The sequence below is a fragment of the Puma concolor genome, chromosome A2 (genome assembly GCF_028749965.1).
Source record: "Puma concolor isolate L17-30 chromosome A2, mPumCon1.1.hap2, whole genome shotgun sequence".
NCBI lineage: Eukaryota > Metazoa > Chordata > Mammalia > Carnivora > Felidae > Puma > Puma concolor.
The window spans coordinates 138,826,574-138,840,014 of NC_141668.1; the positions used below are offsets into that span (position 1 = coordinate 138,826,574).

Here is a 13,441-nt window from a genome sequence, read left to right on the forward strand (position 1 = left end):
CCCTTAGGAGGAGTTACTATATATGAAGCTAACTTCTAATTTTAGAAACATGACATGTAAGAATCAGAAAAAGCTGGTAATTTTTAATGCTTTTCCAAAACTATAAGTTAATTCATGATCTTTATAAAAATATGGACAGTTCGGGGCGCCTGGGTGGCGCAGTCGGTTAAGCGTCCGACTTCAGCCAGGTCACGATCTCGCGGTCCGTGAGTTCGAGCCCCGCGTCGGGCTCTGGGCTGATGGCTCAGAGCCTGGAGCCTGTTTCCGATTCTGTGTCTCCCTCTCTCTCTGACCCTCCCCCGTTCATGCTCTGTCTCTCTCTGTCCCAAAAATAAATAAACATTGAAAAAAAAAAATTAAAAAAAAAAAAAAATATGGACAGTTCAAGAATGGAGAATATTAAATTCTCCCCTGCTTGCTCCTATCTCATTCTCAATGATAGACACTGTGCTGAAATTTTAAGTTTATTTATTTGTTTTGAGAGAGCCTGAGACAGCACGAGTCGGGGAATAACAGCTAGAGAGGGAGAGAGAGAATCCCAAGCAGGCTCTGTGATGCCAGCACAGAGCCCAATGTGGGGCTTGTACCCACGAAGCCTTGAGATCATGACCTGAGCTGAAACCAAGAGTCGGATGCTTAACTGACTGAGCCACCCAGGTGCCCCTGTACATAGATGCATATTTTAATAACAATCGGATTGTAACTTATAGGTGTGTGTGTGTATAACTTATATGTATATATATATATATGTTATATATATGCATATATGTATATGTATATATGTTATATATATGCATATATATGTATATGTATTAGTTTTGTGACCTGATGATCTCATTTAAATGTATTTCTTGCACATATTTCAAAGCTGGTTAATAAAGATTTGCCCTGTAATTTTTAAGGGCTGCATAATTTTCCATTTTATGAACTTACTTCATTCAGCTGTTTATTAATACATCTGTTCATTAATAGCCATCTAGTTATTAGTAGGGTTTTTTAGTTTTTCATTGCACCCTTTTAAAATGATATACTCAGGGGCACCTGGGTGGCTCAGTTGGTTAAGTGTTCAACTCTTGGTTTCATCTCGGGTCATGACCTCACACTTTTGTGAGTTTGAGCCCCACGTCGGGCTCTGTGCTGGCAGTGAGGAGTATGCTTGGGATTCTCCCTTTCTCTCTGCTTCTCCCCCACTTGTGCCCTCTCTGGCTCTCTTACAATAAATAAAATTGAAAAAATAAAATGAAATGACTGCTCAATACCCTCTCAATGTAACATGCAAATATCAAATATATGAAGATCAAATATGACACTTTTATTATAATACTGATCATAGTAAGTGTAGGTCATAGGGGGAAAGTTGGCAGACTTTTTCTGTGAATGGCCAGCTAGAGGACATTTTAGCCTTTGCCATTCATCCGGTCTCTATCACAACTGTTCATCTCAGCCCTTGAAGTATGAAAAGACCCGTACACAATGTGTAAATGAATAGATGTGACTGTGTTCCAATAAAGCATCATGTATGAAGGTGGATATTTGAACTTGATGTAATTTTCATGTGTTACAAAGTATTTCTCATTTTAATTTTTTCAACCATGTAAAGATGGAAAAACCATCCTTGGCTTGAAAGTTGTATCAAAATGGACAGTAGGGTCCCTTTGGCTTATAAGCCACAGGTGGCCAAACACTGCCATAGATTGTATTTTACTGTCTTTTGTTTCTGGTTTTGTTTTTTTAAGTAAGCTCTACGTCCAACATGGGCCTAGAACTTGTGATTCCGAGATCAAGAGTCTCATGCTGTACAAGCTAGCCAGCCAGGCACCACTACACTGTATTTTAGAGTAGTGTGTGTGTGTGTGTGTGTGTGTGTGTGTGTGTCTGTCTATCTGTCTGTGTGTTCGTGTGTATGCACCTATCAAAAAGTTCTCCTTTCTACCTTCATCTCTTTTCTAGTTAAAAAAAAATGTTTTTAAATATTTTTCTCAACTGGTGAAACTTTGTAGTGCAAGAAAGTGCTGTTTGAAGGCTGGGGTATACGGTTGAATATATTAGCTGGAAGGTGACTGTGTAAATCTCAAGGCTCACTCACGGCACGTTGTTTCTGGGCCTCCAAGGTGAGGAGGACTACAGTCAGGACGCAGGCATGTTGGTGATGAGTCCCGTTCGGGTTTGGGAGATGGGAGGGGATAGCACTTTAGAATACTGCTGAAATCACTTTTATTGTCATCCAAGACGAGCAGACCTCAGCAGCTCAGCTCATGTCTCAAGTGTGTTAGAGATGGTTTTCCCTCATCGGGCTGGTGGCGTCAGTTGATTGTATATCTTTCCTGATATTTTTTACTTGGTCTCACTTTGGACCCTCTGGTCACAGAGAACTGAAGTTTTTATTTTTCATATCACAATATGATATGAGCTTTCTTCAAAACTCTGATGGGAGAGGGACACACACAGACACACAGAGGGAGAGAGAGAGAGAGAATCTTAACAAAGAGTGGGGTCCGATACAGTTTGTTTTCCATCTAAGCTCTCTGTGTCTAGTTTCATTAGTTTGGATAGTTGGATGCTTAAGAAGGTGAATCTTCTTTTAAGAGAATGTTAATGTGACTCCCATTTGAAGGAAACACAGTGTACTCTTTCTTTTCCTCACAGAATGGACGGAACATCACCCATGTCTTGTGCCTCCCGTTACTCCAAACCACCCCCCGAGCAATCCGGAGCCAGCCAGAGAAGCTCCACTTCAGGGTAAAGCGTCTTTATGATGATGAAGCGTTTAGATCAAAAATTTAATTTTTTAAAGGAAGTTTAAAAAGTAGAATCTCACAATTGCCAATTCCTTCCTTTGATGGTGAAAACTGTGATGTTAGAAATTCTAAACATACTGTTAATCAAACTTGCCAAGAAAACTAGAACCTTGTGTGTGGGTAAATTTGCTCAGCTAATTGCATTTCTCTGAAAATAATGACCACTTGCCATTAGGGTTTCTCAGCCTCAGCACCTTTGACGCTTGGGGCCAGATAATTCTTTGTTGTGCGTGGGGCCTGTCCTGTGCATTGGACCAAGTTTAGGGGCGTCCATGGTCTCTACCCTCTTGTGACAACTACTAATGCCCCAGTCGTTGCCAGATGCCCCTGGGGAGAAATCCCAGGGTTGTAAATCACTGATTTCCAGACTACAGAAATTTATTATTGGTATTTAGTAAGATAACTTGAAGAGTCAGCTTGAGGATATTCCAAGATCCTCGTCAACATATTTGCTTTTGACTAAGATTTTCTTGTAAATGTGAAACCATTTGATATTATTATATACTAAATGTGAATCTCCTATTCTTGCTGTAGTTTGGCATTTACACATATTTTACAATGTTTCGTTGGGTCTCACTTATTTATGCTCACAGATAGTAGGAGCCCCTAGAGACGTTCATTGTTAAAAATTGGTATCTCCAGAATCTTACTCCTTTCAGGCCTGATTGCTCTTAAATGATAGAGAAGAATTGGGTTTTTTGTTCGTTTTTGTTTTTTTAATTTCTTTAAGAAAAATAGAACAGGCACTATATTTGATAGAGTTGGGGAATGTTTGTGGTACAGACCCATTAAAAAGACTAAGGTTTGTCTTCGTTCTCTGTACATTTTTAAAGAGGTATCGTTGCGTTAGATTTAAAAAGACAAGTAGAAAAACTCTTTTCTCTGATTTTCGTTCCTCCATTATAATTTTCATGAGCAAGAAGTTGCTTCCCTGGAAAGCTGATAGCATCATGAGATTGGTAATAATACCAGTTTATGTAAAATAATTTCTCCTGGCATGGGTGTACATTTTTATGGTCCTAATGGTTTTAATAAAGATAGAACATAGCAGATGATAGCATTAATATCAATGCGATTGTGGCTTCCTCTGTATTTTTTAAATAGAAAATTCCTTCTGCAACCTCATGTGGCCTTATTTCCCTGCCTGCTGGTTAAGTGTCCTGTTCTAGCATCCTGCTAGGAGTCTCAGGAAGAATGTGTAGCTACCTTGGTTAGACTGGTATTGGTGTCGCTTTGCTAAGTTCACTGCCCAACGAAACTTTCCTCTGATCAAGGGTACACTTCTAATTCCAGCAGATGATAATGTTGAAGAGAGTTGCTCTTAGGAAAATTCTCCAATTCCAGTTGAGGCTTCGAGAGAGATTTCTGCAGCCATCCCTCCACTGCACCCACCCCACCACCACCGCTTTCGAAATTACAACTCACCTTTAGTGGGCTGTTTTTATTTACCGGGTACCTCCCTACATATCTTCTGTCTGCTATGGTTTTTCCTTACGACTCTCATGAATAAGGAGGTTGGTACTGTCATTACCTCCATTTGCACCTGTAACACTTAGGCAGAGAGAGCATTGGTGACTTGGCCCACGCCACACGGCCAGTAAGTACTAGAGCATCCGATTTGAATCCTAAGTGTCATTAGGAACAGTTACATTTCTGGCTAAAACCTTTTTTGTTCATTTGTTTGTTTTGTATGTGCGGGGACACCACTATGTAGTCTAAATGTGGCCAACCAATACAGATGCCAATGGCTACGTGTTGACATTTAAATTGCTTACAATTAAAAAACAATAAAGAGGTGCCGGGTGGCTCAGTCATTTGGGCGCATGACTTCGGCTCAGGTGATGAACTCGTGATTCGTGGGTTTGAGCCCCGTGTCAGGCTCTGTGCTGACAGCTCAGAGCCTTTAGCCTGCTTCACATTCTGTGTCTCCCTTTCTCTCTGCCCGTCCCCCACTAATGCTCTGTCTCTCTCTGTCTCTCAGAAGTGAATAAACGTTAAAAAAATTTTTTTAAGTAAGTAAAATAAAAGTTTAGTCCCTCAGTTCCCCTAGCTGCATATCAAGGGCTCAAGAGCTATGTGTGATTAGTGACTGCCATATTGGACAGTGCAGATATAAAGCATTGTCTTGTCATAGAAATTGCTATTGGACATCACTGGCCTAGGGTGTTCAAACACATGCTAAAAAATTGTGCCAGCCTGTCAGAAAAGCAACCTCCTAAGGGCTATTGAAGAGCAGAATTTGGGGACAAGACTCCAAAGATCCTGATTAAATAGGTCTAGCATAAGCCCTAGACAGGAGTACCTTTATTTATTTATTTATTTTTAATTTATGTATTTATTTTGAGAGAGAGAACATAAGCAGGGAAAGGACAGAGAGAGGGAGAGACAGAATCCCAAGCAGGCTCTGTGCTGTCAGCGCAGAAAAGCCCAACATGGGGCTTGAACTCACAAACTGTGAGGTCACGACCTGCGCCAAGATCAAGAGTTGGGAGCTTAACCAACTGAGCCACTGAGGCAACTCTAAAATGAGTACCTTTAAAAAAAAAAAAAAAAAGGAGCTACCCAGGTGATTCTCATACGTAACAACATCGTGCAGCTGTATAGTCAGCAGACTAGGATCTCTTGGAAAATTACATTTACCACAGGGCTGCAGCAGAGAGCTCCAGTCCCACTGCTTGTGGGTAGAAAGTGCTTCTTTTCCAAAGCTACGTTAGCTCATGACCCAACCATTCATAAAACATAATCAAATGTCCATGAATGTGAAGCCCTGTGATCTTCCCTAGTTAAGCGCTAAAAAAAGGAAGTCATCGGTGTAATTTCAAAGCTCTGTTCCTGTCTCCATTAAGTTGAAAACATTCTAAGTTCAAAATATGCTAATGGCTTTTTAAAAAATTCATTCAGTTAAACTGCCAGGCACATTTTCACATTTTCTAACTTTACCTATAATGAGGGTGAGAAGCTTAAACACCCAGCCACATCTTCCCACCTTCTCAAAGACACATTGAATCTCATTTCTTTGTGCTGTTGTTCAGTCATTCGTTTATTCAGCACAAACTTTTGGAGCACATGAAGTGAAGGGGTGGGCGAGAATCAGACAGATCACCAAACCTATACATACCTAAGACGCATACTTTGTTGGATGGTGATAGATACTAGGGACAGCAAAAACAAGCAGGAAAGGGGGATTGGCAATGGTGGAGGAGGTGTTACAGTTTTTCAGAAGATGACCAGACAGAGCCTCACTGAGAAGGTGACGGCCACTGCTGTCTCTGCATAACCGAAATGTGTTTCCCTTCACGCCATCCCAACTCCCTAGCTGTCTCTGCCTCAAGGATGTAGGCTATTCGCACACGCCCCTGGCCTCGGTTTTCTATCTGATCATTGCCGTGGCAGCTGTCTCCCCACAGCCCCGAGTGCACTTGAAACCACCTTTCTGATGCCATGGCGGACGACTGTGCATGGCGAGTGCCTCAGCCTTGCCTTTCGTTAGCCGCCATGACGAGTCTGTAGTTTATGAAGCTTCCAACCAGCCTTGCAAAGGGGGAGCTTCGTGAGCAGGACGATGACTCTAGTAATTTAAAAGAGTCCTTTTTAAGAGCCGGGAACTTTTGAAATATGCAATTAAAAATTGTATGTGTGCCCAGAGACTTTTTGAAAAAGGCTTTTAGCTATAGCTAACCAAAAATAACTTCCTTCCTGGGTGCCACACTTGGGTGGAGGGGTCTATGGAGACTTCTTCTCCTGGGTGTTTTGTTTTTGTTTTGATAACACTTTGGATAGAAGATGAGGAAGCTGTGGCAAGCAGGAGAGAAGGGGATATGAATTATAATTAGGAGAGGGTTTTTTTTTGTTTGTAAGATTTTGTTTTTAAGTAATCTCTACACCCAACGTGGGGCTCGAACTTACAACCCCGACATCAAGAGTCGCACGCTCTACTGAGCTCCATTAGGAGCCCCTAATCAGGAGAGTTTAAAAAGTCTAAACCTGAAGTGATGTCCACTATTTGGGATAACTAGAGAAATTCTGGGAAGTTTCTCAATTGTGGAGAAATTCCTAACAATACTGACTTTTAAAATTTTTGGTTTGTGTACAAACTGTTATTGTGAATATTATCAAGAAAACAAAACCATAGGGAGCATGTTTGGTAGTTCTTTAGCTATGTAGCTGTTAATTTATTTTATTTCAGTTTTTTTTTAATTTATGTATTTATTTTGAGAGAGGTCATGGGGGAGAGGCAGAGAGAGAGGGAGAGAGAGAATCCCAAGCAGGCTCCACACTGTCAGTGCGGAGCCCAGCATGGGGCTTGATCCCGCTAAATGTGAGATTGTGACCTGAGCTGAAATAGGTGCCCCTATTAATTGATTTTAAACAGGACAACTGAATTTGGAGCTGTGTGGCTTTTGTTAGTAACTATTTCGTTTAGATGTTTTGTATTTTAAAAATTCTAAGCCACACGTCTTTTTTAACTTTTAAAACTTGTTTTAACTTTTTTAAACAATAAATCTTATTAGGGGGCATGTCCAGGCTATTTTACAAATTGTTAAAAGACAAAAACATACAGTAAAAATGACACATTTGAAACTCAATTCAAGGTGAACTTATGACTCTTCTAATTTTGAAAGTAGCAAATTACATTTTTATCATTATTCTTTGTGACCGTATGTTTCCTGGCATCCTCTATATATTTTCAGAATGTGTTTTCTGTTTGATTAGAAACTAAAGTTTTCACTGAATTGGTTTCACAAGTAGAAGCCAAGCCTGAGGCAACACGTTGGAAGTTGTATTGCAAATTAGAAACCGTAACAACACAGACAACACAAAACACAGACCCATTTTATCTTCTGTGAAGGACCTCATGGCAGCTCAATTGCTGTGAAACTACATGAACTGAAACCAAGAAGTGTTTCAGATGATGGTCATTCTTCTCTTGTATTTTCTTTGAGAACTTCATGCTGACATACTGTAGGTACCATATCCCCCTTCTTAAACAGAGGGGCCTGGGAACACCATCTTATTACTGCAGTCAAGAGAGGAATTTCCTAAGACCCCTCAGGCACAGGAGCTTGGAGAGCCGTCCATAAGTTGTGTCATTTCTTACTTAATTCACCTTTTCATGCATAGTGACGTTCCTTATACTTTTCGTATTTTCATCCAGGCAAACCCTTTTTTACACGAAACCCTTCTGAGTTGAAAGGCAAGTTTATTCACACGAAGCTGCGGAAAAGCAGTCGTGGCTTTGGCTTCACAGTTGTTGGAGGTGATGAACCTGACGAGTTTCTGCAGATCAAGAGCTTGGTCCTGGATGGTCCTGCGGCATTGGATGGCAAGATGGAAACAGGTAGAGGCACCACAGGGCCCTAGCATTCCCTGTGTGGTGTGACTGCCACCCGGCACCTGAACCGGGGCCAACGACATCATGATTTCGTGACTTTATAAATGTTTTTTATTTTTGTATTTTTTAAGTTTGTTTGTTTATTTTGAGAGAAAGAGAGAGAGAGAGAGAGAGAGCCCACGAGCTGGGGAGGGCCATGGAGAGGGAGAGGGAATCCCAAGCAAGCTCTGGCACTGTGAGCACAGAGCCCGATACGGGGCTTGATCCCATGGACCATGAGATCATGACCTGAACTGAAACCAAGAGATGCTTAACTGACTGAGCCACCCAAGTGGCCCCAGTAAATGTTTTTTTAAAACACTGTCAGTAAGCAAGATTCCTCCACTACATAAATGCATTCCCTGGTATAGATGCAAACCTTTGAAGCCATTTTAACTTTGGGGTACTGTTAGGGTGCTATTAAATACAGTAAGGTGGTAATTTACTAAAAATTTAGATCTGTATGAATAGAAGAAGTCTAAACTTGGATTTCTGCAATGAGAATTTTTTTTAGAAGAAATCCCACTGTTCTTTCAATGATCATTATATTCTCATTAGCAGGGCAGACAGGAGATGCTAAAAGAAAGCCTTGTTAGCAGTTACAGTAAGTAATAGAAGCATTCCCTTTGTGCCCTATGATACCACCCCCAAGCCTCCAGTTTCCGTTCAGCTTCCTTTTGGTAGAGTTTCATAGTATAATGTTGATAAAACTTGTTTTGGCTACTTTCTTTTTAACCCCCAAACTCTTACCTTTTGCAGGAGATGTCATTGTCAGCGTGAATGACACCTGTGTTTTGGGACACACACATGCGCAAGTTGTGAAAATCTTCCAGTCCATCCCCATTGGTGCCAGCGTGGACCTTGAACTCTGCCGAGGTTACCCGTTGCCTTTTGACCCAGATGACCCCAATACAAGTTTAGTGACTTCGGTAGCCATTTTGGATAAAGAACCAATTATTGTGAATGGGCAAGAGACCTATGATTCGCCGGCCAGTCACAGCAGTAAAACAGGCAAAGTCAATGGCATGAAGGATGCCAGGCCCAGCAGCCCTGCTGATGTGGCTTCAAACGGTTCCCATGGTTACCCCAATGACACTGTCTCTTTGGCTTCCTCCATAGCCACTCAGCCAGAGCTCATAACTGTTCATATAGTCAAGGGCCCAATGGGCTTTGGTTTTACTATCGCGGACAGTCCTGGTGGCGGTGGCCAAAGAGTGAAACAGATCGTGGACAGTCCAAGGTGCCGCGGCCTGAAAGAAGGGGATCTTATAGTGGAAGTTAATAAGAAGAACGTGCAGGCTCTGACCCATAATCAAGTTGTGGATATGCTGATTGAATGTCCAAAGGGAAGTGAAGTCACACTGTTGGTGCAACGAGGAGGTACGTAGGTTTCTTTTGTTCTATGATTTTTTTTTTCTCTTAACCCAGAATCCATTGTTTCACTTACTAGTCTCCAGGTGGCTTTGGGGGCTTTTTAAATGTCTAGTCTTTAAGATCATTTTTATTTACCCGTTTGGAAACGTATTCAAATTGCCTTCTGTTTTTTCCAAATGGTAGCCTCTATAGAATGAAGGTTGTGTTTATATATTATGTTATACCTGTGTAGCCAAAATGATACTTTTAAATGTAACTTGCATTGTGCTTTTAAAAAAACATTAATATTTTAGAATCTCTATCCTTCAAGTGTCCTGAACCTGGCCTGCACAGCCTGCATGCAAAACGTGGCTCTTGCTCACTGTGCTCACTGTTCCAACCTCATTTCACACTCCTCTCCCCTTGTCACTATAGTCTAGCCACCTGGCTTCTTTTCGGAAGAGGCTCTAGTACTACAAGCCTTTGCTGTCTCAGGGCCTTTGCACTTCCTGTTCCCACTGCTTGGAAAGCTCTTGCCCCAGCTATTCACTTGGCTAGCTCAGTCTCACTCAAGTCTTCTCCTAGACGAATGTTTCTCAGGTTACTTTTTTAAAGTAGCTTCTCAGTTCCTTGTAATCTTCACTGCAGCGTCCCATTTCTTCCTAGCCTTTATTACATCATTATTATTATGGCACAAGTCATTGTTTTGTGTATGTATTTAATTTTTCTTTGTTGCTCTCTTTTTCACTAGAATATAAGACCCATAAAGCAGGACCCATGTCTGCAACTTGACAGTTGTATGCTTTCATAAATGAAAAAAATATTGAATGAGTGAATGGGTATGTGATTACTTACACTTGACAGGAACAATAGATCCAGGATCATAATGAAAAACATACCTCAACATACCCACATCTTCATGAAGTGGTAGGATCTCAGAGAAGTGTGGTACTCTAAATCTTGAGACCTAGATTTCCTCTCCCCTGCCTGCACCCCTTAATCCTGCCCCACCAGAACTCTCAGGAACTCGCACTGAGAAGTATTTTTTACATGGCTGAAATGTATTGTCCCTGGGTATGCGTACGTGACTAGTGTTGATTGATCACTTCACACAGTGGGCCTGAGAATGGTTGTTCCTTCAATCTTTGCCAACATGATCTGTTTGATGTACAGCATATTTTGATTGTCTGAAAAGAGATCAGGAGCTAGACATTTATTTCCTTTTGGTTCCATTGAAGCAGAGGAACTCCTTTGTCTCACGGCGACTGTGTTCTCATCTCATGATGTTGTATGTTCTGTGGCCAGAATGACTGGGGTCACTGGAAAGAAATCCAAAATTCAGAGCTATTGTCTGTGTGAACTGAAATGCTCAGCTAACACGTCTTAAACAGCTATAATAGCCATTGTGCAGATTTAACTTTTAACCAGTTATCTTCAGCAACATCCTTTTGAAGTCTCTTCTTGTACCTTGATCACTTGACTGCACAGATCAGCTTTCTCAACAGTGACTGAGATGTAGGAGAAAGTGACTCGAGATTAAGAATGATCATGATGGTGGTGGTGTTGATATTGGTGGTGATGGTGGTGATGGTTGATGGTTGTTGGTGGTGGTGGTGGTGATGGTGTTGATGATGATACCTGACACTTGTGGATAAGCTGGCAATTTACAAAGCACTTTTAATATTGGCCCCTGTCTCTCATCTCACTTGTATCATGTCCCTGAAAGGTAGGCAGGTGCCATGCTCTACTATGACTGAGGGGTTCACCTCAAATCTGGGGTTTCCAGTTCAACACTCTGCCCTGCTTAACTCCGAATAACATGGCTTTTTCCATAATTGCTGATTTTTGTGGCCAGCAGCTTGAAAACTTAAATGGTTCTTGGTCCATCTGGGCCATTTTTTACTTAGCCACTGCTCATTTGATGGCCACAAACCACCCTGCTCTCCTGCCTAATTTATTTGCTCCTTCATGCCATTTTTCAGTGTGTTCAGTTTTTCTTTTTTTATTAGATTCACTTGAAGGAAACCAAAAAATAGTGCCTCATTACACCCTCTAACTTACTACATTCACCGGAACCATACTGTAATGAATATGCCCAAACTAGCAAACAACTGATGATAGAAACCTACCTCTGGATTTCACATATGCTTGCATTTTCTCTTCTTAATTTCTAAGACCTTCTTTTTGTTAATGCCATTACATCATATAAACTTAAATTAATGTGGAAAGATCCAGAATATATTGCCACATTAGTGAACATCTCCATAGTTTATTCCGGAATCTGAGTAATTTAAAATCAGTCTCACATCAGCAGTCTTTAAAATACACCATATGCCTTGTGTTTGATTTATATTTTGGATAGAAAGTTTGTACATCTGCATTTGGCAGGCTAGCACTAGCTACTATTAATCTTTCTAGAAAGCATATAAATATATTTGTTTCTGCCATACGTTAGTTATTTGAACAGGGGCCAACATTTTAGTCATCACTCCTGTATGGTGAGGGTGTCAACGAGAAGGTTTGGTGAAGCCACAAAGGCAGCTTCTAGGTTAAATGAGAAAGTTAATGGCCACTTCACTGATTCTTTCTAATGAGTCTCATTTCTGCCAAACTCCTAATAAAGCAGATTGATAAACTCATGATTCTTGTGAGTCTTAGGAATTGAAAGCTTGAGGATGAGGCTTTCTGTGCTTTAAACAACTGGCCTTTTCTACTTTGGGACAGAAGTAGCTACATCTGTATTTGTTTTCATTCTTAATCTCCTGAGCTCATTTTTGAGGTCTCTTCTTGTCAAGATCGGGTACCTTTTGATTTTGGTATTTTTTTGTCTTCCCTCCTCCACCCTAAGCTGGAAATCAAGCAGAGGTTGGAATATCATTTGTGAATTTCTGGGACTGGACAGTTTCCTGGATCTGGCGTGGAATTGCTGGGGGAGTTCATCCACATGCCCTGGCAGCTGGGACCCTTACCGATTTGTTTACAAGTATCTTCTCTGTAAATAGGTCCTTGTCTCCTGGTCCATCAGTCACACTCTTCATGGGCACAGCCTTCTTCCTAGGCCTGGCTCCCCATCTTCCTAAGGCACTTACCTTCCTCCTTCGCCCTCTGCTGTGCAGTCAGGAGAATGCTCTTTACTTATCTTACCTTTATGTAGTATTTGCATTCAGATAGCCTGTTGCCTGACACCAGTGTGAATCTAGAGACTTTTTTTAGGTGTGTGGAAAATTATGCTAGAAGGAGATTGCTGGTTTTTTTTTTTTTAAGAATATCGTGGGTTTGGGGGCACCCAAAACTGGTTGGCTCAGTTGGCTCAGTTGGTAGAGGGTCTGACTCGATCTCAGGGTCCTGAGTTCCAGCCCCATGTTGGGAGTGGAGCCTACTTTGAAAAAAAGTAGTGGGTTTTTTTTTTTAAGTTTATTTATTTATTTATTTAGAGAGAGAGTGTGTGTGTGTGTACACGTGCACAGGGGACGGGAGAGAAGGGGGGAGAGAGAGAGAGAGAGAGAGAGAGAGAGAGAGAGAGAGAGAGAGAATCCTAAGCAGGCTCCATGCTGTCAGCACAGAGGTCACCGGTGGGGCTCGAACTCATGAACCATGAGATCATGACCTGAACTGAAACCAAGAGTTGGAGGCTTAACCATCTGAGCCACCTAGGTGCCCTTAGTGGGTTTTTTAATTTACAAGAGATCATTTGTCTTGTAAAAGTTGGTTTTTGGTTTCTTTTCTTTTCTTTTTCTTTTCTTTCTTTCTTTTTTTTTTTTTTTTTTTTTTTGCTTTTTTAAAAAAAGGGTATTGTATGTAACATGGCTACCTGTGCACCTTTGTGTATTTTGTGTATTTGGCTAATTCACACCGGTTAGCAAGTGGGACATTCTTTAAGATGTAATACTGGTTTGAGTCGGAATACTCTGTTTCATGA

General features: G+C 41.1%; 1 protein-coding gene across 15 annotated transcripts in view; it reads left to right on the plus strand.

The window, feature by feature from the left end:
* The window catches only part of MAGI1 (membrane associated guanylate kinase, WW and PDZ domain containing 1), a 642,539-nt gene that overhangs the window by 557,064 nt on the left and 72,034 nt on the right, over positions 1-13,441 (plus strand). For all 15 annotated transcript variants that reach the window (XM_086697648.1, XM_086697649.1, XM_086697651.1 and 12 more), the window contains 3 exons: positions 2,647-2,739; positions 7,954-8,136; positions 8,929-9,549. In XM_086697648.1, coding sequence (XP_086553774.1) covers positions 2,647-2,739; positions 7,954-8,136; positions 8,929-9,549 — 897 coding nt within the window. The remainder of the gene's footprint in view (positions 1-2,646; positions 2,740-7,953; positions 8,137-8,928; positions 9,550-13,441) is intronic.